Source organism: Apaloderma vittatum, unplaced genomic scaffold (genome assembly GCF_000703405.1).
Source record: "Apaloderma vittatum isolate BGI_N311 unplaced genomic scaffold, ASM70340v1 scaffold9901, whole genome shotgun sequence".
NCBI lineage: Eukaryota > Metazoa > Chordata > Aves > Trogoniformes > Trogonidae > Apaloderma > Apaloderma vittatum.
Genome location: NW_009699599.1, coordinates 5449 through 30602, shown reverse-complemented (window position 1 = coordinate 30602; position 25154 = coordinate 5449). Strand labels below are relative to the sequence as shown.

Genomic DNA, 25154 nt, shown 5'->3' with positions numbered 1-25154 from the left:
CCGTCATCCATGTCGCTGACAAAGATGTTGATCAAGAATAGAGCTTTTAGTCAAGTGAGCTACATGTGAAAACTGACCCACAAGAACGTAGAGCTGTGTACATTAAACAGTTTAATGTGGTAAACACATACTTTGCTTTCTTGTTCCACGTGAAGTTATGAGATGCTGCAAGATAACGTTGAAGGCTATCGGCGAGAAATAACGTCGCTGCATGAAAGAACCCAGAAGCTCACAGCAACAACTCAGAAGCAAGAGCAGATAATTAACACTATGACTCAAGACCTGAGAGGAGCTAACGAAAAGCTGGCAGTGGCAGAGGTTAGTAATGCAGCATATTACACTGCAGGATATTCCAAGTTAGCCATGAGGGTTTTGCTTATGATGGTTGTGAAAGTTGTCAGAACTTGAATGTGTGGCTTTTTGAGTGCATCGGCTCTTAAATTTTTTAAAGCTTGTGTGCATGTGTATTTGGTGTGTCCATTTGCAGCAATCCGCAAAATGCCTCAAGTAGGTGGAACAACGTTCCAAAGGTGTTTCTGTTTACAGAAAAACCAAACAGTTGTGTTCTTACTGTTCTTGGTTTAATTTGCACGGATTTTAATTTACTATCTTAAAGGCTCTTTTTTTTAACATACTATTAACTGATTATAAAACTAACATTAAAATTAATGGATAGATTTGGGGACTGATAACAAAGTTCTTGTCATTAATTACTATCTTAAAGGTGAGAGCAGAAAACTTAAAAAAAGAGAAAGATATCCTAAAGATGTCAGATATGCGTTTGACTCAGCAACGTGAGTCTTTATTAGTTGAACAAAGAGGACAGAACTTGCTGCTCACTAATCTGCGAACTATTCAGGTATGTGCTATGTGTTTCAGAGTTTTCAGTAAGTACACATTGAAATTCAATGAAACTGTCATGGGTTTGTGTCTTAAAGTGGGTTTGGGGGTTTATTTGTTACAAATTCACACTGAACATAGCATACTTGAGCAATTTGTTTAAGCAAGTTTGTTACTCCTTTTGTAAATTCTGATACTCGGGTATTTACCCGAGCAAAGTCTTGAGAGTTTTCAGTTGATGAGAAGGGTTTTCACAATGAAATGGAAGCAAAACAAGTGAAACAAAGTGAAAGGAAAAAGATGTGTATGTTAACTTCTATGATAGCAAAATTTACCAGTTTCTGCCTTGGTAGATTATTTTCTTATAGTTTTGAGATACATTATATACTTTTATGTATTTTATTATAAGGTATATTGACTTTTAGAGTGCAAATATTTAAGCTTGCAAATTTTATCATGGGACTGAATTCTATTTCTGTAGTAGAGCCTTTGCGGTTTTTTAACCTCTGGAATGACAGTGCATGGATAATAGATTTTCTTCTAATTACACCGCCTTTCAAAACCAAGTCATGCATTAAGTGCTACTTTTCATAATTTTCTATATCTTCCTGTTATTGCTTGCCCCTTGCAATAATTGATTTGTGAGTGGGAGAAGTGTTGAGACAACTTTGTATGAAGTGCTGTAGTAATTCTGAAGGAAATTATTGAAGTGTGGCGTAAGCACAGTGCATTATGGTCTTTTATCAGGGAATACTGGAGAGATCCGAGACAGAAACAAAACAAAGACTCAATAATCAGATAGAAAAGCTAGAGCGTGAGATATCTCAGCTGAAGAAGAAACTAGAAAGTGAGGTGGAACAAAGACATTCCCTTACCAAAAATCAAGAGGTGAGTATAATTATAAATATGCTTAACTTGGTTCAGTGAAAAGAAAGTCACAGTTCCTTGACTTGTGCCAGCTTACAGTGCGTTGTTTTACGTACGGGAAATTTAGAAACCTATTTGGTCTTTGTGGCGTTTGTGAATAATTACAAGTTAAGAACTTTGTGTTTTCAGGTTCATATCCTGGATCTTAAGAGGCAGCTCGAGACTGAGACAAACCGTCACATTAACACTAAGGAACTTTTAAAGAATGCCCAGAAAGAAACTGTGATGTTGAAACAGCAGCTTAACAATACAGAAGCTCAGCTAGCATCTCAGTCATCGCAGAGGGCTCCAGGGAAAGGTAACATACTTCTCTACATTGAATTTCTCTTTGTGTTAAACATTGTTGTCTGCAGAATGGTAGAATTCATAATTCATAATAATTTAGAATTAGGAGGGCAATGCCCTAAGTAATAAACCTCTTCGTTATTGCAATCACATGTTCCAACAAAAAACCCTGATAACCAGAGTGATTTGTTAAATTAAAATTAGTGTTTGAGTGGTCTTTGACAAAGGAAAAAAAATAAAACTTACTAAGGGATTTCTATTATTTGAAAGAACCTAGGTCTGTTAGGTTACTTATTTTTAAATAGACACTATTTTTGTCTGAATCAACAATGTTTTTTGCAAGCCACTATTTTGGTTAGGGCTGACACTTTTATTCAGGGAAGCTTTGTGAAGGTGATTGTTTTTTCCATGTTACTATCCTGAAAAGACTTTGTTTTTTGACTAAACAGTGGTTTAAAAAAAATGAATTAAACTTCACTGGTTAATGTATTCTAATGTTCTAGGTCAGTCTAGTACAAATGAAGATGTTGATGATCTTGTTAGTCGACTAAGACAAGCTGACGAACAAGTTAATGACCTGCGAGAAAGACTCAAGACGAGTTCAAGTAATGTGGAACAGTACAGAGCCATGGTTCTTAGTCTAGAGGAATCCCTCAATAAGGAAAAGCAAGTAAGTAGCTACCAATGTTTATTAGAGCAAAAACAGAAACAAAATTAAATTTGAGTTTATTTTTGTACTACAGTACAGTCTGTAGACTTATGGGAGGAATTACAAAAAAACCTGAAGTTACCTTAGAAGACATTATAATATAATGTCATGGATTTTAATGAAGGTGACAGAAGAAGTTCGTGCAACAGTTGAAGCTCGTCTGAAGGAGTCATCAGAGTACCAAGCACAGCTAGAAAAGAAGCTGATGGAGTCAGAAAAAGAAAAGCAAGAATTGCAAGAGGAGAAGCGTAAAGCTGTGGAGAACATGGAACAACAGGTACGCACTGAGTGCCCCGTCCCTTAAACTCCCTTGTGGAGAATCCACAAGAGTGTACTTTTACACAATTCTTGAACTTCAGTTTATTTTCACAGTGTGGCGGTGTCCAGAACTAAATCTTTTAGGAAGTACAAAAGGCTAACTAAATTTGTGAGAGGCTTTTGAACATGGGTAATACATTAATCTCATCGCTTTGTTAGATTGATTGTGTATTTAAAGCTGTCACTGTCTTCCCAAGCTTTGAGCACAGTTTGCAGAAAACCTGGAGTAAAAATCTTTGAGAAAGGCTTCAGAAAACTTTTTGGAACATGAGCCAAAACCAAATTTGTAGTGTGCACATCTTCTAAAATCAGAATGGTTTGTGCCCTCATTTGTCTAGTTTATATTTGGGCTCGTATTGGAGTTGAAAGAAACAAAGTGACTGTAATTAGAATTACTGCAGGCCCAACTCTGAAAGAACAGTAATATATTTTTACCAGGAAAGAGCTCTGTTTGTTAATAAGTCAAAATCTTGAAAGTATTTATCTTCCTTTTTAAGAAGAACTAACTGAAATCTTAAAATAACCACCCTTTGGCCCCACATTGTTCATGACGATCTACATTCAAAGCCTTGCTGCGTTCATTACTCTGTAAAGTATCCTGCCATTTAGTCGTGGTTTTGTTCTTTTGCTCTGTTGTTGTTGTCCCCCCATCCCTCACCCCTGTAGCTATCGGAACTAAAGAAGAGTCTGTCAACCGTGCAAACAGAAGTTCAGGAAGCTCTTCAGAGAGCCAGCACAGCTCTAAGTAATGAACAACAAGCCAGACGGGACTGCCAGGAACAAGTATGTTGTATTTGCTTATTTTAGCCAGAGGGAGTCAACTTAATGTTAGTTTTACATTGTTTTTTGCTGAACTCAAAATGTTTTTTAAATATAGTGCTGCTAATCAGAGGCTTGTGGAGGCAGGACAAGTGCCGTTAAGAGCACTTTCTGAACAGCTACTTAATGCTTCATTTTTTAACCTGATGAAACATTGTGGTAATATCAACTACACTGGCTTTGAATATAAAGTTGTGCTGCAGTCAAAGTTTGTGTCACGTTTAAGAAAACAATAGAAAGAAAACTGAATTCTCACAACCATATAACAGGGAAAATATCTTTCTAACCCAAAGCGTAGTTGTTATCTTTTAAAGCTGTGGAGCAGTGGGATGTTTAGCAGCACCTGGCAAGATTGTCTTGTTACCAACTGTTTTTATAGAAGGAATCTGTGTTTCTGCAGGCAAGAATTCCAGTGACACTGCTCAGTGTAAAAGACATAGAAAAACTTGCAACAAATGTTGCAAAATGTTGCAAATGTTGCAAAAACTTGCACAAAATGTAGTACATGGACATTTCCATTTTTTCAATTAATACAATGTCCGTAGTCTGTCCTTTAGCTCTTTAACCTCATGCAGTAAATACCTTTGCCCATTCATGTGCAGAAGTAATTGATGAATGTTCTTAGACCAACACCTGCCTGTTTGTTAGCTGTGCAGATTTTACAGAAAGAGGTTTGATTGTAGAATAACTATAGAGAGTGTGTCTGCCTGCTAGCTACTCAACGTTCTTTCAAATTCTAGGTTTTTTTAAAATAATAATTTCTTGAAGGGATGCAATCTAAGCTTACCCATTTTGGGATTTTTTTCAGACTTGGGGATGACAGAAATTTTGGTCATTGGTTTTCTTCTTGATTAGCAGTCACTCATTTTGTCTAGAATTTGAGAACCTCTTTGTACAGATCAAACATGTAACGTTAAAGGTAACCACATCTATTTTTTGTATTTTCCTACAGGCAAAGATGGCTTCTGAAGCTCAGAATAAATACGAGCGTGAATTAATGCTTCATGCTGCCGATGTTGAAGCATTACAGGCAATTAAAGACCAAGTTGCCAAGAACACGGCGGTAAGGCAGCAGCTCGAGGAAGCTGCTCAGAAAGCTGAGTCTGAATTGTTAGAGAGCAAAGCCTCGTGGGAGGAGAGAGAGAGAATGATCAAGGTACGATTGTTTCGATCGTTTCAGTGGGTTAACAGAAATTCAGCCACAGAATTCTCAGCCGTTGAATGCTTTTGTTGCAGGATGAAGCTTCAAAACTCGCATCCCGCTGCGACGATTTGGAAAAACAAAACCGATTATTACACGAACAACTGGAGAGTCTGAGTGATAAGATGGTGACGTCTATGAAAGAAGCCGTGCCGACTGCAATGAATGTTTCTCTCAATGAGGAAGGCAAATCCCAGGAACAAATCTTAGAAATTCTTAGGTAAATTTAGCTCTGGGCTCCTTTTTTCAGTGATTATAAATTAGTTGCCAAATTATATGGTTCTGTATTACTTTGAAGAATAATACGTGAAATTTAAATGCTTTTTTTGTTTGGCAGGAGGTAGTTATGCTATATCAGTACTAGAATAGGTTTATTTTACTAGGAAAGAAATGAGTCAAAGATGAGAAGAAGCTAAATACAGATTTTAGTAAAAATGATTGGCAATAAAGTCACATAAAGATGACTTTGTTTCTCATAGTTTTTAGGAGGTTTATGTAGATTTTCAAAAATTTTTATGTAAGATTTTCTTTTTGATCTTTCTGAACCAATTTCTCTACTCAGTTGACCTTCAGACATAAGATGCTTCAGCTAGAAATACTTTGTAATGCTTTTCATTGACACGATGTGTTGTTCGTTTTCTTATTTCAGATTTATACGTCGAGAAAAGGAGATTGCAGAAACGAGATTTGAGGTGGCCCAGGTGGAGAGTTTACGTTATCGTCAGAGAGTGGAGTACTTGGAGAGGGAACTCCAGGAACTGCAGGACAGTCTCAATGCCGAGAGAGAGAAGGTGCAGGTATGGTTCGATGTTATTGCTTATGATTTCAATAAGTACAGAGGGCTATTCTCTGTGATCTACTCTTTGTCTTTGCTGCCTTTGTCCAAAAATGATATTTTGGAAGAATCAGGAGTTTTTAAGCTGGGGTTGCTTTGTAGGCAAGTGGAGGATCTCGTTCTGAGTCCTGTGAAGTGGTGTGGAGATTCCAGAATCACATAAACAGGGAAAATAAAGATAATTTTTCTCAGTTTTTTTCCATCTCCCATTTCTTAGTGGTATTTATGTGTTTTGAATGTAAATGTGTGATAAGGAATGCCACAATAGCTTTCCAAGATGGTGTTATGCCAGCTCCAGGTGAATATGTGCAAGCAAAACGAGTGACTGAGTTAAATCTTTTCAAAGGTGACAGCAAAAACCATTGCACAGCACGAAGAATTAATGAAAAAAACTGAGACCATGAATGTGCTGATAGAAACCAACAAGATGCTAAGAGAAGAGAAGGAGAGGCTAGAACAAGAGCTACAGCAAATTCAAGCCAAGGTTAGTACTAAGGTTCACGTAAATTTTTCAGATGTTCAGTATGGTGAGTTAGTATCTGGATATGCTATTGCTAGTTACAGTAAATACATTACGTAGATTGTCATTGTTCCTGTACGTCATATGCAGATGAGGAAACTTTCCTTTTAGGAAACATTGATTTTCTGCCTAGAACGTTGAAAATTTAAAGTTCAGTTTTATTTAAATGAAGCTGAAAATCAGCTAGCCCAACTGAAAGGCAAAGAGAGAGTTGGCAAAGAAGCTGTAGCGTGACTTCCTGAGGGTGTTGATTTTGCTCTCTCTGTCCCTCTTACTATCGTCTTTCAAGGCCTACCATATTTCATTTCCTTCAGGCTCGTAAAATCAAAGAGTTTAATCCCCAGTTGTGTTTTTTCAGGTACGCAAGCTTGAGGCAGACATTTTACCTCTACAAGAGTCTAATGCTGAACTGAGTGAGAAAAGTGGAATGTTGCAGGCAGAGAAAAAACTGTTGGAAGAAGATGTTAAACGTTGGAAAGCCCGGACTCAGGTGGGGAATACATATCTTGAAAGAAGATGTGGAAAAAACAAACAGCTGAAAAAAAAAAGCACATATAAATTTTCTTAACAGTAATAAACTAAAGAAATGTGTTTGAATTTTAAAGCACTGTTTATGCAGCTTCAAAATATGCTGTTCCAATTCAAATGAAAATGCACAAGCAGTAGCTCTAATTCAAAGAGATTTTCTGGGTATAACTGTATAATCATCTTACGAAAGTGCAAACTGTTTTCTCAACCTTTCAGCATTTATTGAATCAACAGAAGGACACGGATCTCGAAGAGTATCGGAAGCTGCTTTCGGAGAAGGAGGCAAACACCAAACGTATACAGCAGATGAGTGAAGAAACAGGCAGGCTTAAAGCAGAAATGGCCAGGTGTGGTATTAGTCAATTAGTAAAAAGTTTTGTGCATTATTATTTTAAATAATGCTGTATCTGGAAGTGTAATTTCTTAACTGTCTCTATGTAAGCATGAAACCTCTGGTATTCTTGCTGTAGCTTGATAATATGTAGGTAAAATAAAGTGATGATTGTTTGGGAAGTTATCTTTTAGGTGAACAACTTCTAAACTTACGTATTGTAGGATAATTTCTATTCTATAAATACTTTGTTGTATTGCAAAATCCTAGAAAACCCAATTCACTACAGATAATACATTTGATACTAAATAGATGAGCAATATTGAAATGTATTGATTATTTCAAACATCTCATTTGCATCTTTTTCTGATCTGTTGCTATTTAGAACTAATGCATCCCTAACTACAAGCCAGAACCTTGTTCAGAGCCTGAAGGATGAAGTGACTAAAATAAGAGCGGAAAAGGATACGTTGCAGAAAGAGCTAGATGCTAAAGTAGCTGACATACAGGAAAAAGTGAAAACTATAACTCAGGTCAAGAAAATTGGGCGCAGGTACAAGACTCAATATGAGGAGCTGAAAGCACAGCATGATAAGGTAGATGGAATTTCTTTGCAAACATACTGAAAAAGTATGTTTTTGTCTGGAGTCTTGTGTAATCTAGCTAATGAGATTTTCATTCCCTTAGTACAATACTGTACAAATACTTGTCTGTTAAAAGCAGAAAATTGCATCATTCATTCAGCTGTTAGCTCAAACTGCTGCAAAACACAAGCTGCATAGCACTTAATATTTTGCAGTATTCTCAACAGAACTTCAGCATTCATTAGAATTCATGGGGTTTGCCCAGAGCTTTTTTAAACAACGGGTTTGTATGCAAAAGCAACTTGTGAAGGTAATGACATTCTAATCAGCTGGTACCCTTTAGCCTGACACTGCTTGATGTATTCCAGATGGTTGCTGAAGCATCGACTCAGTCGTTTGTAGAACAGCAAGAAGAACAAGTTTCTGCCCAGGAAGTACAAGAGCTGAAAGACACTCTCAGTCAAGCTGAAGCAAAGACAAAGGCTTTGGAGGCTCAGGTTGAAAGTTTACAAAAGGTAAAAACAGTGAGCAATTTCTGAGTACTGTATCCTACTGTGATCTTAAATGTGTAACTGTGAAGAATGTGAGTGTGCGTGTGTGCGTGCACACGTATTTGCAGACAAATACGTGAAGGGACCTATTTATGCCTTTACTTTTTTGGGAAAGAGGGACCTTAAACCTGGTTTAAATCCTGTATGCAGGTGTCTCACATTTCTTAGAATAAATAAGTGGGAAAGAGAATCCTTTTCTCTCAGTTACTGCGTTCAGAGAGAGATCATTGTTAATGAGAAACGTTTTAGCCTGAATACCACGGTTGGTTAATAGTAGGTCCTTGGAGCTTGTTAGACTGTATATGTGCCAAAGTAGCCGGTTGTGGCCCGTAGTTGCAGTCTGCCTCTCTCTCTAGGCTATAGCAGAGAAGGAAACCGAAGTTAAAAATCTTCAGGAGCAGATAACACAGCTACAATCTGAACTTGCTCGTTTTCATCAAGATCTCCAAGAGAAGACAACGCAGGAAGAACAGCTCAGGCAACAGATCACTGAGAAGGAAGAGAAAACTAGGAAGACCTTGCTTGCGGCCAAGCAGAAAATTGCCCAGTTAGCTGGTATTATAATTATTTTAGTTATACTGGTATACTCTAATATTTTACTTCAAAGTTTTTTCTAGATCAGATGCTACAGAAGTTATTTTAAAGTGATTACTTTATTTAATTTTTTCCCCTATATATTTAGTATATATTTTAAATCTTTTTTTTTATTTAATTGCAATTAAATAGGAAAATGTTATGTGGAAGTTAAAATTGCCTCTTAAGAGCTCTTTTGATAACTTAACATTTTTAACATTTCAAAGCACTTCAGTAACCTATTAAAAGAGCCAGGTATTGAGCATGCAGAAACTTAGTAGGCAACTTTACAGTGGCAAGATGGAATTCTTTCCTGTTCAATTAGGTACGAAAGAACAGCTTACAAAAGAAAATGAAGAGTGGAAGCAGAAGAGCAGCTCGTTAGAGGAGCAGAAGACTGAATTGGAGGTGCGGATGAGTGCGCTCAAATCGCAGTATGAAGGTCGAATCTGCCGCCTGGAAAGGGAGCTTAGAGAGCAGCAAGAGCGACACCACGAACAGCGAGATGAGCCACCAGAGTCTACAAACAAGGTACAAAATCCCTGGAGCTAGCTGTGGGAGGGGAAACAAACAGCTCCACTTGTCTCTGAGCAAGAACGACAGCTGTCAGTGCAGCTTGGCTTAGTTTTATGTGTATCATAGGTAATACTCAGAACTACATTATGTGAAGTTTTTTCTCTAAACACCCTAAATAGCAGCTGGGAATTCTTGTCATAGGACCCCCTACACATTAAACAAAAAGAAAATTTAAGAATCTCAGTGAGGTAATCAAACTGTGCTGTTCAATTTCTGCTGTCCCCCAATTTTGGAAGGACACAGGTTGGCTTTAGTAAGAATTCAGAACTTTTAATTAAAACTTATTTCCTGTCTTAGTTGGAATTCTCAGTGCTAACGAGCATACGGTTATATCAATCGCTGTGAATCAGCCGATGGGCTCTTTTCACTCTGCTCTTTATTTTTGTATTTTTATCCATGCGTTCAGTGTAATGAGTTGTCTTCATAGCTTTAGAAAATACCTGAGAAATTACTCAATTGGTTTACCTACTTGGTATGACTGGTATGATTTATTTTGGAGAATTAACAATAATCATGGAGTCTGAGTGGGTATGCTAACAAGTCTGTTCAAGAAATGATTGTTACTGAAGAGATCTGTCTGCTGAATACCAAATTACTCTCGGTTTTATATGTACGTGCCATGATGCTTCGATTTCTTACTTAACAGGTCTCAGAACAGCAAAGGCAAATCTCGCTCAAGTCTACTCCGGCTTCAGGTGAAAGAGGAATGTGAGTTGAAGGGTTTGGGGGTTCTTGCAAAGTTTCTGTGGTGTGTTTTTTGGTTTTGTCTTCAGCTAGTTTCTCTTCTTTGTAGTAGTACATCACAGTTTTTTTCACAATTTTTCTTAAGCAGGTTTGAAGATACTGAATGCCATAATATGCTCCTCCTGTTTCTCTCAGCTATATTTAATCAATAAAGCTTTTAAGGCGTTCAGTTTAAAATATTTTAAATGTTTTTAGACTTCAAGGTTCCTGAAGTTGTATGATTTTGATTGTTTCCTTTAACCTTTTTGGGTTTGGGAGTGGATCTTCCTTGTGCAAGAATCTCAACATGAGGAATGGACTAAATAGATGGTAGCTCTAACAACAGAAAAATAGTCAAATGACTAAGCTCTAAAATGGGAACTGTTGCTGTATGTCGTGGGCATACTGTGCAGCACCCCCAGCGTGGCACACAAAGCAGTGCCCTCAGGCAGTGACGTAAACAACAGGTGTTACTACTGCTCGTAGTGCACACTGTCTGCAAAAACATGCTGCTGACTTCAGAAAGTGCAGCCTTTTAGAAGAGACTGACTGGAAAATAAAAATCACTGAATAGAATTGGTTAAGCTCAAACCAAGATACTGTATCACTAAGTTTAGGTAACAAACTCCCTTTCAGTTTTTATGACGAAATCCTTTGGAAAGCAGGGCTTTCAAAACTGCCTCTTAAAATTTTGCGGATCCTTGGCTCAACCAAGAGATGATGTTGCTCTGTATTGTATTTGTTATTTTTAATGTGAGATGTGTTACTGTAACAAAGACCCATCACATCTAATAGGACAAACTACATGCTGCTCCTTTTGACCTGCTTACAGATTTTTTTAGTTGATTACTTTTGAAGAAACCTGTCAAACCTCTAAGCTGGACAAAAGGCTACTGATATGGCATAGTGGGTCTGTCTTTTTCTTTTTTAGGTATAAACAGATTTTGGAAGACAATTCATTGTGGCTTTGTCAGACTTCTAAGTTGTAAACCTTTAATAATCAGTATTTCTGGCTGTGACATTGTATTTATATTTGGTATTTTTAAAATCTACTCTTCGCACTACCACAATGAAACCAGTATCTTTTTTTTTCAGTGCTAGCACTTCGGATCCTCCAACAGCAAATATTAAGCCAACTCCTGTTGTGTCAACTCCAAGTAAAGTGACTGCTGCTGCAATAGCTGGGAATAAGTCTACTCCAAGAGCCAGTATCCGTCCAATGGTTACTCCTGCTACAGTCACTAATCCTACCACGACTCCAACAGCCACTGTTATGCCAACAACACAGGTGGAGACTCAGGAAGGTGAGCATTTTATTGAAGTGTAAGGATCTACAGTAATCACAAATGCTACCTTTTGCCTTGAAATCTTGGTCATTGGTAGTTTGAAAGTAGCTCAGATAGTTTTATTGCCCCTTGCATCTCCTTGAATACTGCACTTTCAGACCACTTCTGTTGCAACAAAGTTCACGATTCCTCACCTGAAGATGCGTATCAGCGATGTTAACTTAATCTGCGAAACATGAAATCTGCTTACTCAGGGTGTTCTGAAACAGGGAACGTGATCTGTACTAGATAATATGAAGACAGTTGAATGTGCTACTGTTTGCCTTTCAGCTATGCAGTCAGAAGGACCTGTGGAGCATGTTCCAGTCTTTGGGAGCACTAGTGGGTCTGTACGTTCCACCAGTCCTAATGTTCAGACATCTCTCTCTCAGCCCATCTTGACTGTTCAGCAGCAGACTCAAGCAACTGCTTTTGTGCAGCCCACTCAGCAAAGTCATCCTCAAATTGAGCCTGCGAATCAGGAGCCATCCCCTGCCATTGTGGAGGTTGTACAGAGCTCTCAAATAGAGAGGCCCTCCACTTCTACAGCAGTGTTTGGCACAGGTTGGTTTTATTTTATAGGCCTACCTTTTTGAATAGTTCCTTTTAAGTAGTTCCATTCAGACTCTCATCAAACCAGGCCCAACTTCAACAAAAAAATTTGAACTTACTTTCTTTTTTCTCCGCCTTATTTTATTGCATGTTTTACAAATTTGTGAAGTTAGGCTCCTTTCCTGAACCTTCAGGAATCTACCTCTTGCTGTCACTGGATTCCTTAAAGTAGAGTATAATGTTTACTTATCTATTCAGAGCAACAGTGCCTCTGCTCCTACAGTACTGTTGGAACAAGATGAGTTTTAGGAGTCATGATTAAACTGCTTAAGCCAGAATATAAAATACAGAGAACTCTAAAGCTACTGTTGCACATCTGTTTGCCCTACACAGTATAGATTTTGGTGTAGAATGTTTATTCCCCTGCTTATTTTGTGTTTCCCAGCTCATACACTGTTAAACTTTAAATTGTACTTTTCAGAAGCAAAGATGTTAGGAAAAAATCTCATAGTGGTATCCTGAAGCTTACATTTGGGGTCAGTTAGGTTGCAAATATAGGTCCAGGGGATGATGTTTTCATGTCATAGGAAACTGCACAAGGTGATTCTTTCTGATTCTATTTATCTTTTACTGCAGGAAAAGAGGTGATCTTCCACAGTAAAATACCAAGCTTTGTGATTTTTTGTTTTGTACATTTGTGTTCTGAAAATAATGGAGAGGGTCCTTTAAGTTTCAGCTACCCCAAGTTCTTCGCTGTCTAAACGTGCACGAGAGGAAGAAGAGGATAACACTGTGGAAAACTCGGACCAAATTTCAGAAGAAACTGTGGATGTACCTCTTCCAAAGAAACTGCGAAGCATACAGAGAGTAGGACCAGAGGTTTGTAAGCAGTTAAAATGCTGCTACTTATTCTGTCACTTTGGAAGATTTTAATGGGACGAGGGAGTATATTACTTCAGAGTAGGTCAGCTAATTCTTACCGTGACTTTTTAATCTGTCACGGAAGAAGCAGTTACGTTTGGGTATCACGAAAGGCGGAAGTTGTTGCAGTTGCAATGAATGATGCAAATCTTAATGAACTGTAGGATGGAAGAGAGAGGGCCAAATCCTAACATTTAGGAGGAAGAAGTTAAAATGGTTTTCACTGTGATCCAATAGGTCATTATCTAGTTTTTCTGGAATGAAATACGGTGTACTCGAGGAGATGCCGGAGAAGGAAAGGTGAGTTCTGTGGAAAACCTTGCAGGAGATACTTGTTAAATATAGGTGTGAGGGAATTGGGATGTCCTGCAAAAAAGGAACAGACTTGAGACTGAACCTCACAGCATGCAGCTCACAAAAAATGTTAAGGAAGTCAAAGATGTTTTATTAACTCTGTATGAGGGGAATGTTGCATAAGAGAAAAGGGCAAGATTATTTAAGAATTAGTACTTAATTAGCTGAGAGGATGGAACTGAGATGGGAAATCTTGAGGATTCTTTTTTGATCCTGAAAAATTTAGAGATGCTGAGGTCCAGTGGACTGGAAGGGTAAAATTGTATTTCATCAGGGCAGAGAAATCTGGGATGTTAGATGAAAGCAGAGTTATGGAATAATGACAAAAAGGGGAGCCCATGATCTTTGTGGGAAAAGTAATTTTTTTTACAAAAAAGTTAAAATCTCAAACATCTTAAAGAACCAAACTTTAAGGTTAATGATGTGTTTTAAATGAGACAAATACATGTTCTTTCAGGAGGAAGTGACAGCAGAAGAGAGCACTGATGGCGAGGTAGAAGCTCAAACATACAATCAAGACTCACAAGACTCAATTGGAGAAGTAAGCGTATTTGAAAAGAAAAATAATTTCGGCAGAAATGGTTATCTTCTTATTTCAAACTCTCTTCAGAAACAAAATCTCAGGTCAGATCTTGAGGTTTCCAGTGGAAGCCGCTTAACCGTTTCAAGTTTAGACCTGCTGTGTTTAAGGAGAGAGAACTCAATTTTATTTTCATTTGATGTGTTGTTTTAGAAATCCTGGTATCCTTAACGTCGGTTTTATATAGTAGAACTGAGATGGAGAGGTTAAATGAGTTACAGTCTTAAAATGGAATTAGAGTTTTGGTTCTTCGCTTACTCTTTTAGAGTCCATCTCTCAGGTTTCTGGCTTTTGTTTTATGGAAAGATTTTACAAATCTGGGAGCAAGCTTAGTGTTAGATGAGTCGTGAGGTGATAAAGAAAAGAAGGTTGGTTTTGTTCTTGTTCTGTAAAATGCCATGTTCAAAAAGTCAAATATAAGTGAAAACCGTGGATCTGTTTTCACCTCAAATGAACGAAAGTGGTGGTAATTCCCTAACTTGGCAAAACCTCACATTGAGGTGTGGAGGACGTTTTCGTTCGTTAGGTTTTCTTTCGTTAGGTTTTCTTTCGTTAGGTTTTCTTTCGTTAGGTTTTCGTTAGGTTTTTAAAAGGTATGACAAATGTTTATCTCCCCAATAAATCCCATACCCTTTAATGCTACAAAATTTATGTGGTAGAGTCCCAAATTAAAAAAAAAAAAAAGGTGAGAGACTTGCTTATGCTTTTTTTTCTGAACACTTCTAGTCATACTTGGCAGATTCAGATGAAATGTTTTGAATATACATATGCTTTTAATATAAACATTCAGAAAGCAGATTTTCATGGATGTGCATTCACATACATAATATATGAATACAGCATCCCCAGTGATGGCACCCCTCCCAAATCAGATTTGCTAGTGAAGGATTTATAATCCTTGTGTTGTAGAGCAGGATTCCAGTTCAGATTGTGAGCTAGGAGCTCTTGCAAGTTTAACAGACACTTTCCTGATGAACATTTAAAACTTGTATATGCTGCATTTTGTTTCCTTTGGTAATTTATCTCCTATAGGGTGTTACCCAGGGAGAGTACACTCCCATGGAGGATAGTGAAGAAACTTCTCAGTCTATCCCAATAGAACTTGGACCTCTTCAGTCAGATCAACAAAATACTTCATCATCTCAGGATGGTCAGTGCAAGAGAGACGATGTCATTGTAATTGATAGTGATGACGAAGATGATGATGATGAAGAAAATGAAGGCGAGCAGGAAGTATGTATATCATGCATTTATTTATGAACTTCTTAATTTATGATTTTATCTTTTATCAGATATAAAGCTCACCAAGGAGAACTAATTTAATCAATTTATTGTTAACAGTATAAATTGTCTGCTTTTGTGGTCTGCTCTTCTAGCATATTCAAGATAGTTGCTAATTCAGCTTGGTGGGGGGTTTTTAAGTCATAAGATTCCACAGTGCCTCTAGACTACCTTTGGCTATTCAACATACAAGTTTTTCAACGCATGAGGGTGGTTGCTGGGGGCTGAATCACGAATATATAAGAAAGACCAAAACGCTGCATGGCAGTGGGGAGAAAAACGTGAGGAACTGTCTTGTGAACACCAAGGTTGGAGAAGAATGAATGGGAGGAGGTGCTCCAGGCATCGCAGCAAATATTCCTTGCTCCCTCTGCCCTGTGGATGAAGAGGAGTTGAGAGTGAGGGACTGAAGCTCAGCCTGGGAAGTAGAAGGGGGCGAGGAGGAAGGTGTTCTAGTTTTTATCTGTTTCTGAACACCCAACTCTTTTGAACTGGCAACAAATTAATTTAATTTCCCCCAAGTTCAGTCTGTTTTGCCTGTAGTGGTAATTGGCAAGTGAGCTGGCTGCCTTTAGCTCAACTCTCAAGCTTTTCTATCCTATTTTTCACCCTTGTCTTGTTGGAGTGTCGTAGCTTAGGGCTACTAAACACAGACAGACGCTCTCTAACACCTTCTTTCCCCCCAAATGGGAAGGAAAAGGAAATGAGGTAGAAAGACTTATGGGTAAGGAAAGAAAAACTAGAACAGCTTTTATGAAATGATAATTAAAATAGTAGCGAAATGATAAAAGTAAAGAACTATATACAACTATATATAAGCCCGATATTGAACCCGACTCCCCCCTGATAGCAATGCCCACTGATGCTGCAGAGCAGGAGGCACTAGGGAAGCCCCAGGCTTAGCGGCAGTGGGAGCTGGATACAGGGAGCTGGATTCGAGAAGTCAGGATCCGGATCAAAAGCAGGAGGTCAGATGGAGTCCTCTCTGGACACCGGCCATTGCAGAAAAGGGCAAAGAAGAAAAGGGCAAAAAGGGCAGAAACTCTCATGTCACTCAATTTATACTAATAATGATGTAACTGGAATGGCATACTCTCGTTGGTCACCTGTCCTGTCTATTACCCCCTAGAGGTGCAACCTTTTTCTTCCCTGTGACCCCTCTCACTCCCCTGCACCCCCAGCGTGGCACACAGAGCCAGCAGTGGCCTTGGTCACTACAGGAATAAGTATCAGCAAGAGCCTTTCTGCATCCCAGTGCCAGGCAGTGAATGCGAACATCAGGTGTTATCACTGCTCGTAGCAGGCACTGTCTGCAGGAACACGCTGCTGACTTCAGAAAGTGCAGCCTCTTAGAAGAGACTAAACTGAAAAGTAAAAAATCACTAAATCGGACTGGGTTTTAGCTAAACCCAGGACATGGAGAAAGCAAGGGAATGGCTGGGTGGGTGTCTCCAGCCAACCAAAATCAGCCTACCACAGCAATCAAAAAGTCTGTACAGCTATTCTATGAGTAAAAACTGTTGAACCAATATTGTCAGAAAGAGATCCACAGCCAGTCATGGGCTGCGTACAACAAAAAATGTACCACTTCAACATGGGAAATCATTCCATTACCCTTTCCCCACTACCTTAAGGTTTGTGGTTTGTTTGGGTTTTTTTATATCCTTCAATAGGACTATGAGGATGAGGAAGAGGAAGATGAAGATGATGATGAAGACACAGGGATGGGGGATGAAGGTGATGACAGTAATGAAGGAACTGGTAGTGCTGATGGTAATGATGGGTACGAGGCAGATGATGCTGAGGTGAGATTTGTACTTTTTTTTATAGTCTGTTAAATTTCTTGGAATAAATTGGCATTGTAATGCATGTGCACAGATTTTAGTACTTGAAAGAGAAAATCTTTTATAAACTTATCTCAGAAAATTGAGGCTGCTAGGAAGTGATAGTAATTTCTGTGTTTTTGCAAGAAAAATCAACTTCAAATGTTTACAAGGGCAGAATGCAAAGGCAAAATGCTGGAGCCAGTGACAAACACTGTAGTTGCAAAGCTAGTGTGGCAGTTTCTTCGAAATCTAGGTATTTCATTATCTGTTATTGTTATTAAGCAAGAATGGCTACATTGTTCACATTTGTGTATGTGCAGATATACACAACTTCTGAAATTTGCTAGAGTTGTGTACATTTGCATGATTTTGTGGGTATTTACAGAAATATTGTAAAATTTCCAGTGTTTACTTTGGGGATACTTTTTTACTGCTTTCATATTGTCTTTGCAGCCTGTAAGTTGTTCAGTGCAAACTCATACTGTGTTTATCTGTGGGCTTTTTTTAGGGTGCCGATGGCACAGATCCTGGAACAGAAACTGAGGAGAGCATGGGAGGAGGCGAAAGCAACCAGAGGGCAGCAGATTCTCAAAACAGTGGTATGGTTATTCATGCTTCTTCAAAGTAAGGACGGGGGGAAACTTAGAAGCAGTTTTGCAGACGTTAAAATATGCACTTAAAAGTAAGAATATAAGGTGAAGTGCTAAAGACCATTTTAATCTGAATTGTAGATTCTTTTGAAGTGTTCTTTTCTGGATATATTCTATATTCCTTTGCAAACCTGGAAGCTCTGTTTGCTATGGAAACTGCTGCTGCTGGCTCAGTGGGTTTATCTCTCTCTAAATCAGCACTTGAATCGCCAGCAGTCTGTTTTGGTGCTGGTGAAGGTGTAGGTGGCACAAGTTTTCTTTTAAGTGGTTTTAAATAACGGTAGTGAGCTGTCCCCACTCTTGCAAGGGTGAAAATGTCTGTGTTGATGTGGTAGCAGAATGTGAAGGCTTGCCTTCGTGTTTTCAACTCGATTTGGAAGGCGTGGGTTTACTCCTCTATACTCCTGTGTGTTTTAGGAGAAGGGAGTACAAGTGCTGCAGAGTCCACTTTCCCTCACGAAAGTTCGAGAGAACAGCAGCCGTCATCGGCCTCGGAGAGACAGGCCCCTCGGCCCCCACAGTCACCACGCAGGCCACCACACCCGCTGCCCCCACGACTAACTATTCATGCTCCTCCTCAAGAACTGGGGCCCCCGGTGCAGGTATAAACTCTCTCTAGCTGTTCAGAAGACTTGTGAAAAAGTTACTGTGTGATTTCATCTAAATAAAACTGAAGTACTCTGGTGATAGTAAAAATAGGTTACGTCTATTAAGCATCCTAAAGTGGTAACTGAGCCAACTGACTTAAGATGATGACTGGACAGGGAACATGAAAAGTAGTAAGGCACTCATGATGGATTTGTATCTTGAAGTTATTATTCCAGTGTTGATTCAGCCAGTGACTGCTGGTATTTCCACTACAAAAGCTGTTCTTGAACAGGAAACTTAGATTGGCAGGGGAGTATTATTATTCTCTGTTCCAATGCAGATTGGGCAAAGGAATGTTACTGTTAATTTTTTAAGTTAATCCTTTTAGGGTCAGTGCCTGACTCGTGATTACACTTTGATGCAGACCTATAGACCTTGTAAATGAAAGCAGCGCAACTTGAATTTTGCAGAAATGTCCTGACTGAAATTACCCTTTATCATTAACTTGTTCTGAGACTTGAGGCCACAATATTTCTGTGTTCAAGTTTTCTGTCCTCGGTAGAAAGTTGAGTAAAATAGCCGTGTCCCTTACCCAGAATTTAAATCCAGATGATTCTTTTTCATGGTTAGACCAGGCAGCACTTAAGAGATGTGGAGCAGCTGCTGCCGTGGTTTATTCTTTGAGAAGGTGTGATACCTGTACTGAGAAGTGGTGTATACTGATGTGTAATTGTTACACTTACTCATTTGTTGACTTTCCTTGGTTCTCATTGCATGTTTCTATGTTATTAGAATTCCAGGAAAGCATTTACACTATTTAATTTTTTTCTTTACTATAAAGAGAATCCAGATGACTCGAAGACAGTCAGTGGGGCGTGGACTTCAGCTAACTCCTGGCATAGGTGGGATGGTGAGTGTACAAAAGTCTATTACTAAAAACCTGCATTGAGCGAACAATTTTGTGTTTTATTTTGTGTTTTAAAGACTAGCTACTGACTTCAGACACTGGATGGTTTCTCTGGCCTTGCAGTATCTTAGCCCTGTGAATTTCTGTATTACGGGAAGGCAAATTCCAGAAAAGTCCCAGGAAGCTAAAGCTCTTGAAAAGAGATTGAACTGGTTTTGTCCAAGGCAATTTTAATTACTTGGTTTTAGAATCAGTCTTTAAAGTGGATATATTACTAGGAGGAAAAATAACAAGCTTTCAGCCTAATTTTAAGAGATCAAGTTTAAATTTTTTGTGCTTCGTATTTATCTCCTTCAGCTAATTTTGAACCCTTTATCCAACTTTAACTGTATTTGACAGAATGAGCACCAGGTCAGTGAGGGAGGAAAGAAAAACTGACTGAAGGATCTTTTCTGAGATCAAAAGCATCAACTCAATTTTTGAACCTGCTTGGCCTGCATGTACCTGTCATTTAGTTTCTATTTAGAACTGCTCTCAGTACCTACTGCTTTTTGCCTGGACAGTAACTGAGCATGTGGGAGGGAAGTTACTATTTTGGAGAGAAAGGTTGAAAGATCCAGGAGGAAGACAGGGAGATGAAGAGAACACCTTGCGAAGGATGAGGGAAGAGGCTTTGTAGGCAATGCAGGAACAGAAGATGTAAGTCTATAGGGACATGTTTTGATAGGTGAAAAATCTCATGTGGTAGGTATGTTACAGCAATAAGGATTAAGAGAGGTGATTCCCATCTATGGGTGAGCGACCCTAGGATTCCTTTGTAGCCAATGGAATGATGCAGCACTTGGATGGTAGGATGATCTCATGGAATTGATGTCTAAAAATCCTTTGAAAGATGGGTGTCCTGCTAGGGTACAGTTTTTATTTTGATTTGGGGCTTTTTATCACCCTACAGAACTACCTCAGATTTATATGTCTGAAATTAGACAAGAAGTGTGTTAGAGCTAGATCTGTTTTGCAGACAATGTGGAAGAAGGAAACCAGCCTTTAACTTGGCTTGGTAGAAACTGGAAATACGTGGTAGGCTCTCATATCAGTCTCTCTTTTTTCCAGCAGCAGCACTTCTTTGATGATGAGGACAGAACAGTTCCAAGCACACCAACTCTCGTAGTTCCACATCGTACAGATGGGTTTGCAGAAGCCATTCAGTAAGTAGATGTAAAGGGAAAAAGGCATCTCTTTCTTTCTGGTTTTCACTGGAATGAAAGTAAATTCAAACGAAGTGAACTTCTGACTGGAGTAGCATGCTAAAACGTGGCAAGTAGTCTGGTACCTATCTGCATCTACAAATAAGTAATCATTATTTGAACTTTGTATCATGAAAACTATCAGCAAATTAGTAGCCAGACCACCTCCCATGTATTGTAACTTACTGACTTAAGAAGAGATTAATCAAAAGTATAGGCTCTTCTATTTCATTTCCTTCCCCACTCTATCATTTCTCCCCTCCAAGCCCGGTATTACCAATAAAAGCAGAAAAAGTTATATCTGTTTTTTCATTTGAGACAATTCTGGACACATTCAGCAATTCACTTAAAATTGTGAGAATTTGCAAGAAGAATATGGGAAGAACGTTCTCTTAAGGATTGTTTTACTGATTTTAGATGCAGTCCAAATGAGATTGAGAAAGTAATTACTATTTAGTAAGTAGTAGTTCAGCTGATGTTTATGGTCAGTGTTAATTCATTTTTTCTTATGCATAATTTGTTCTCCTGTTTTGATCTGAAAGTTGCCACTTTTTTTTTTTTTTTCTTCCCAACCCACACCTTTCCCTGATCATTAGGAGAATTGCAGAATTCTCTAAATCTTTACTTTGTAGTTCCCCCCAGGTAGCTGGAGTTCCTAGATTCAGGTTTGGACCTCCTGAAGATATGCCACAAACTAGCTCCAGTCACTCAGATCTTGGTCAGCTTGCGTCCCAAGGAGGTAAACCATTTCTGTCCTTCCTCTTCCATGGTTGCGAGAGTGAAAACTGAATAACTCAGCCAATAAAATGCATTTTTACTTCGGGTACTCGCTGAAGTGCAGAAACTCATGATTCTTAAATAATTGTCAGCAGAGGGGGACTTAACAAAGGAAAAGAGGTTTCCTTCTAGCTGCTGCACTTGTGTTTGTAACATGATTTAAAAAGTAGAATGCTTGTGGGGGTAGGAACAGCAGGCTTGTGAACCAGAGAAGCTGAAATTTTGTGTAGGGCTAATCACCTGCTGGTCATTAAAAATTTCCTTTAGGGAGAAATGAGATACTGAAAGAATGGCTTTCAGTTTTGATTTTATTTGATTATAGCTTTCCTTTAGTTGATTATAGCTTTCCTGTACTAAAGTAGTAAGAAAGAAACAGCAAATGCAAAGGAATCTTCAGCATATATCCTTGCCTGCTAAAGAGATGGGCAGGCGATTTGTCTGTATTGTTTTTGGCATTGCCCTGAGTCAGTCCCTTTGCCTTGTGGCCCTGTAGCGTGGAGCAGTATGGTGTTTTTTGAGGAGAGCTCACAGTGAAACAATGGCACAAGAAAAGGATGAAAGTAAACCAAATGGAAATTTTTTTTTCAAGTTTTACTCTTCAGTAAATTACAGTAAGCTCTAGCAGTAAGTCAAAACAGCTCAAAATGACAAAAATCCGTGTTTAAGTGTAAATAGCTCAATTTCATCTTTTTTTATTACAAATCACTGAATTTCCTCGGGTGTATAGAGAGAAGATAATCAGTTTTTTAGATGTGTATTTTCATTTTCACTAAAACTTTGCATTGCAGGTTTAGGAATGTATGAAACCCCCCTGTTCCTTGCTCATGAGGAAGAATCAGGTGGTCGTAGCGTTCCCACAACGCCGTTACAAGTTGCAGCACCAGGTAAGTTGCGAGAAATTTGCAGGCTGAAGTCAAGTTGAGAAATTCCAATTATTGTTGTTACAGCACTTATTGCTACATCAGGAGTATTCAGCCTGATGTGTCTAAGTTTTCCATAGAATTTCTGTAGGAAATTCAAACTAACTCGATATTTATTAACCTACTTTTCCTGTCCAGTGACAGTTTTTACTGAAAGTGCCTCAGCGGATGCTTCAGAGCACGCTTCCCAGTCTGTCCCAATGGTTACAACATCTACTGGCAATCTGTCCACCACCACGGAGGCTGGAGCGGGTGATGATGGGGATGAAGTTTTTGCAGAGGCGGAATCCGAAGGGTAAACTATGACTTGTTTGGTTCACTAAGACATGATGTCATGTTATTTTAACAGTCGGTTTTCATTCAAGTGTGCCTGTGATTAATTTTCAGTTTAACTTGTTCTGGTCGGAAAGACAGCTGAAAAAGGATTTAGTAATTTCGTGAAGTGGTACAATCTGACCTTTCAGTCTAAACCCAAAGATTTTCTTCTGACTTAACATGGCTAATATAAAAGTCACCAAAAAAAAAAAAAAGATTTCTTTGTTTCGTCAGAATGCAGAGAGCTCTGTAGTAGTCACGTAAGTGTTGCACCAATGAGTGATTCTTGGGGCCAGTCACCCAGTGTGCTCCCTCTGCTTCATTCTTCCACTGCCCAAACATAGGCACCACCATCATGTTAGGGTTTTTCGTTATTGTTATTAAATAGCTTCTGTGACCTTCCCTGAAAGGCAATCAGTATGCTGAATGTGCGTCTGGAGTTGGGCTGCATATCTAGGAGATTACATTGTTATTTTTCTAAAAGCCAGATAAATCTCTCATTGGAGGCAGGGAGGACACAACAAAATGGAATAAAAATCGGTGAGAATTTCTGGGGAAAGGCATTTGCGTAGGAACCTGTATGGTCCTAGATGATACTTCTTCCCCTGAGCTTTTTGAAACTATGCGAATACACGTGCATGTTTTTCCTCCCCCTCCTTCTCTCCTAGAATCACTTCGGAAGCAGGCCTAGAAATTGACAGCCAGCAAGAAGAAGAATCTGTTCAAGCATCTGATGAGTCAGATCTTCCTTCGACTAGTCAAGATCCTCCTTCTAGTTCATCGGCAGGTACGGGTTAATTGCTGGAATTACTTGTTTCCTACCATTTCATTAAGTCTGGAGGCTTTCTGGACCAGCGTCATGCACTGCTGAGAGGCAGTATACACAAGAACGAACTTGTAGTGCAAGATGACGCTTTGATGCCTGTAGTCGTAATGGCAAACAATTTTTACTTGGCCCATTGTAACTAGAGTAGGCTGTAGTAAGAATAACGCTTCAAGGAGCAAAAGTTGTTGATACTTCAGTGATTCTACCCACTGGTATGTTTGTCAGATTTAAAAATATTTTTTCATTCAGTTAGAGTCAAAGAACGGTAAGTAAGTCACCGTTGAGTTACCAGTTTACAACCTAGGTGACGGAAGAAGTCCCAAACTTACTTGCTTTGAGGCTTTTTATTTATTTCAGAGAAGATGGCAGCGAAACAAGGATGCACCTTTGTAATTCTAAATTCGAGAGCATAATGCGTGTCAAATTGTGTAAATGTTAGTAGTGAGAAACTGAACTAGACACAGACATTTGTTCCTGCATTTCCACTTCCTCACAGACACAAGCAGTAACCAGCCTAAGCCGTTTCGACGTGTCCGACTTCAGCCACCGACATTGAGAACTGGTGTTCGTGGTCGTCAGTTCAACAGACAGAGGGGTAAGCCTTTGTGGTTGTTCTAATTCTAACTCTTTCAGACAAGTTTTTAGTACTTTCTTCTTGTTGGGGACCATATAAGAAATACTGCTTTGTATGCCCCTATTTGCTTGTAAGACATCAAGTAAGACGGCATCCCTGCCCTAGCTGTCAGTGTGCCACCCTGTGAGCTCTGCCGTGTTAGTATGTTAGTCAGAGCGTTCTTCAGACAGGCAAACTTTCTTCCTGTGTGGCACTTGGCTCTTATCAGAGGAGAGAAAGTAAAATAACAGTAAATACTAAAGTTCACAAAGTTCTAAAAGAATTAAAAAAAATAATGGTATAACTTAAGTTGAGAAATCTTTGGGTTTAACATTACATTCAGTTCCCTATTTGGTACATTAATGATTCCAGTTATTATATCACTATGTCTTATGCTGATTGTAAAAAACAATAGTTTACGGATTACGTATTTTTGTAACACAATATAGAGTTAAACCATGAAAATCAATTATCGTTTGCAACTTCTGTATTAAGAAAAATCCTTACATGAATTGTATTTGGATCAACATTATTTTAACATGGTAAAACCCTTGATACTAGCTTTGAAATAAAGGTATCTGGTATTTTAAAGAAAAATAAGTGAGGTGGACCTCAGAGACCTTTTCTAGTCCATCACCACTTCATTATTAAAACGGACCAGGGTGACTGATTCCAAAGACGGATAAGAATGCCATCCTTGTTCTTTTTGGCACAGGGCCTGAGACAGGATCACAGATCAACAACCTCCTTTTAAATGACAGCAGTGGAATGTCTCTGTGTCACTGGGCTCTAGGGGAGGGACAGGGAACTTAAATTTTATCAGAAGGCACATGCTCTGCTGCCGACAATTCCTTATGGAAGGATGAAGCATCATATGTACCAACAGTCGATTAAAAGGGCAAGAAGGATTTATATTAATGCATTTGTTTTCTTTCCCAACGCAGGTGTAACTCATGCAATGGGAGGCAGAGGAGGCCTGAACAGAGGAAATATTAGTTAAATGATCTGTAATTACAGCTGTGCATACAAAAGTGCCAGTTTGCTCGTGGTTGCTTTAGTGTAATGAAGCCAGAGCTTAAAGCAGCATTTTATTCTTAGATTTGTGTGCACACATTTCAATGTCTTTATTAATAAAAATTAGACAAAATGTCAACA

The 25154-nt window shown here is 38.8% G+C and overlaps 1 protein-coding gene across 1 annotated transcript; it reads left to right on the top strand.

Annotated features, from left to right (window-relative positions):
- Window positions 1-155: 155 nt before the first annotated feature.
- Window positions 156-25154, top strand: TPR (translocated promoter region, nuclear basket protein; the record flags this gene model as incomplete). The annotated part of the gene is made up of 34 exons (XM_009878450.1): window positions 156-318; window positions 725-859; window positions 1588-1728; window positions 1897-2065; window positions 2556-2722; window positions 2886-3038; window positions 3746-3862; window positions 4851-5054; window positions 5135-5319; window positions 5749-5896; window positions 6281-6418; window positions 6813-6944; window positions 7199-7329; window positions 7699-7909; window positions 8266-8412; window positions 8805-9003; window positions 9347-9552; window positions 10244-10305; window positions 11416-11624; window positions 11937-12209; window positions 12928-13076; window positions 13930-14013; window positions 15085-15285; window positions 17007-17138; window positions 17668-17758; window positions 18227-18411; window positions 19239-19307; window positions 20415-20509; window positions 21181-21287; window positions 22114-22209; window positions 22384-22540; window positions 23229-23347; window positions 23883-23981; window positions 24944-25154. Coding segments are annotated over 34 exons (4930 nt in total), but the record flags the coding sequence as incomplete, so codon positions are not given.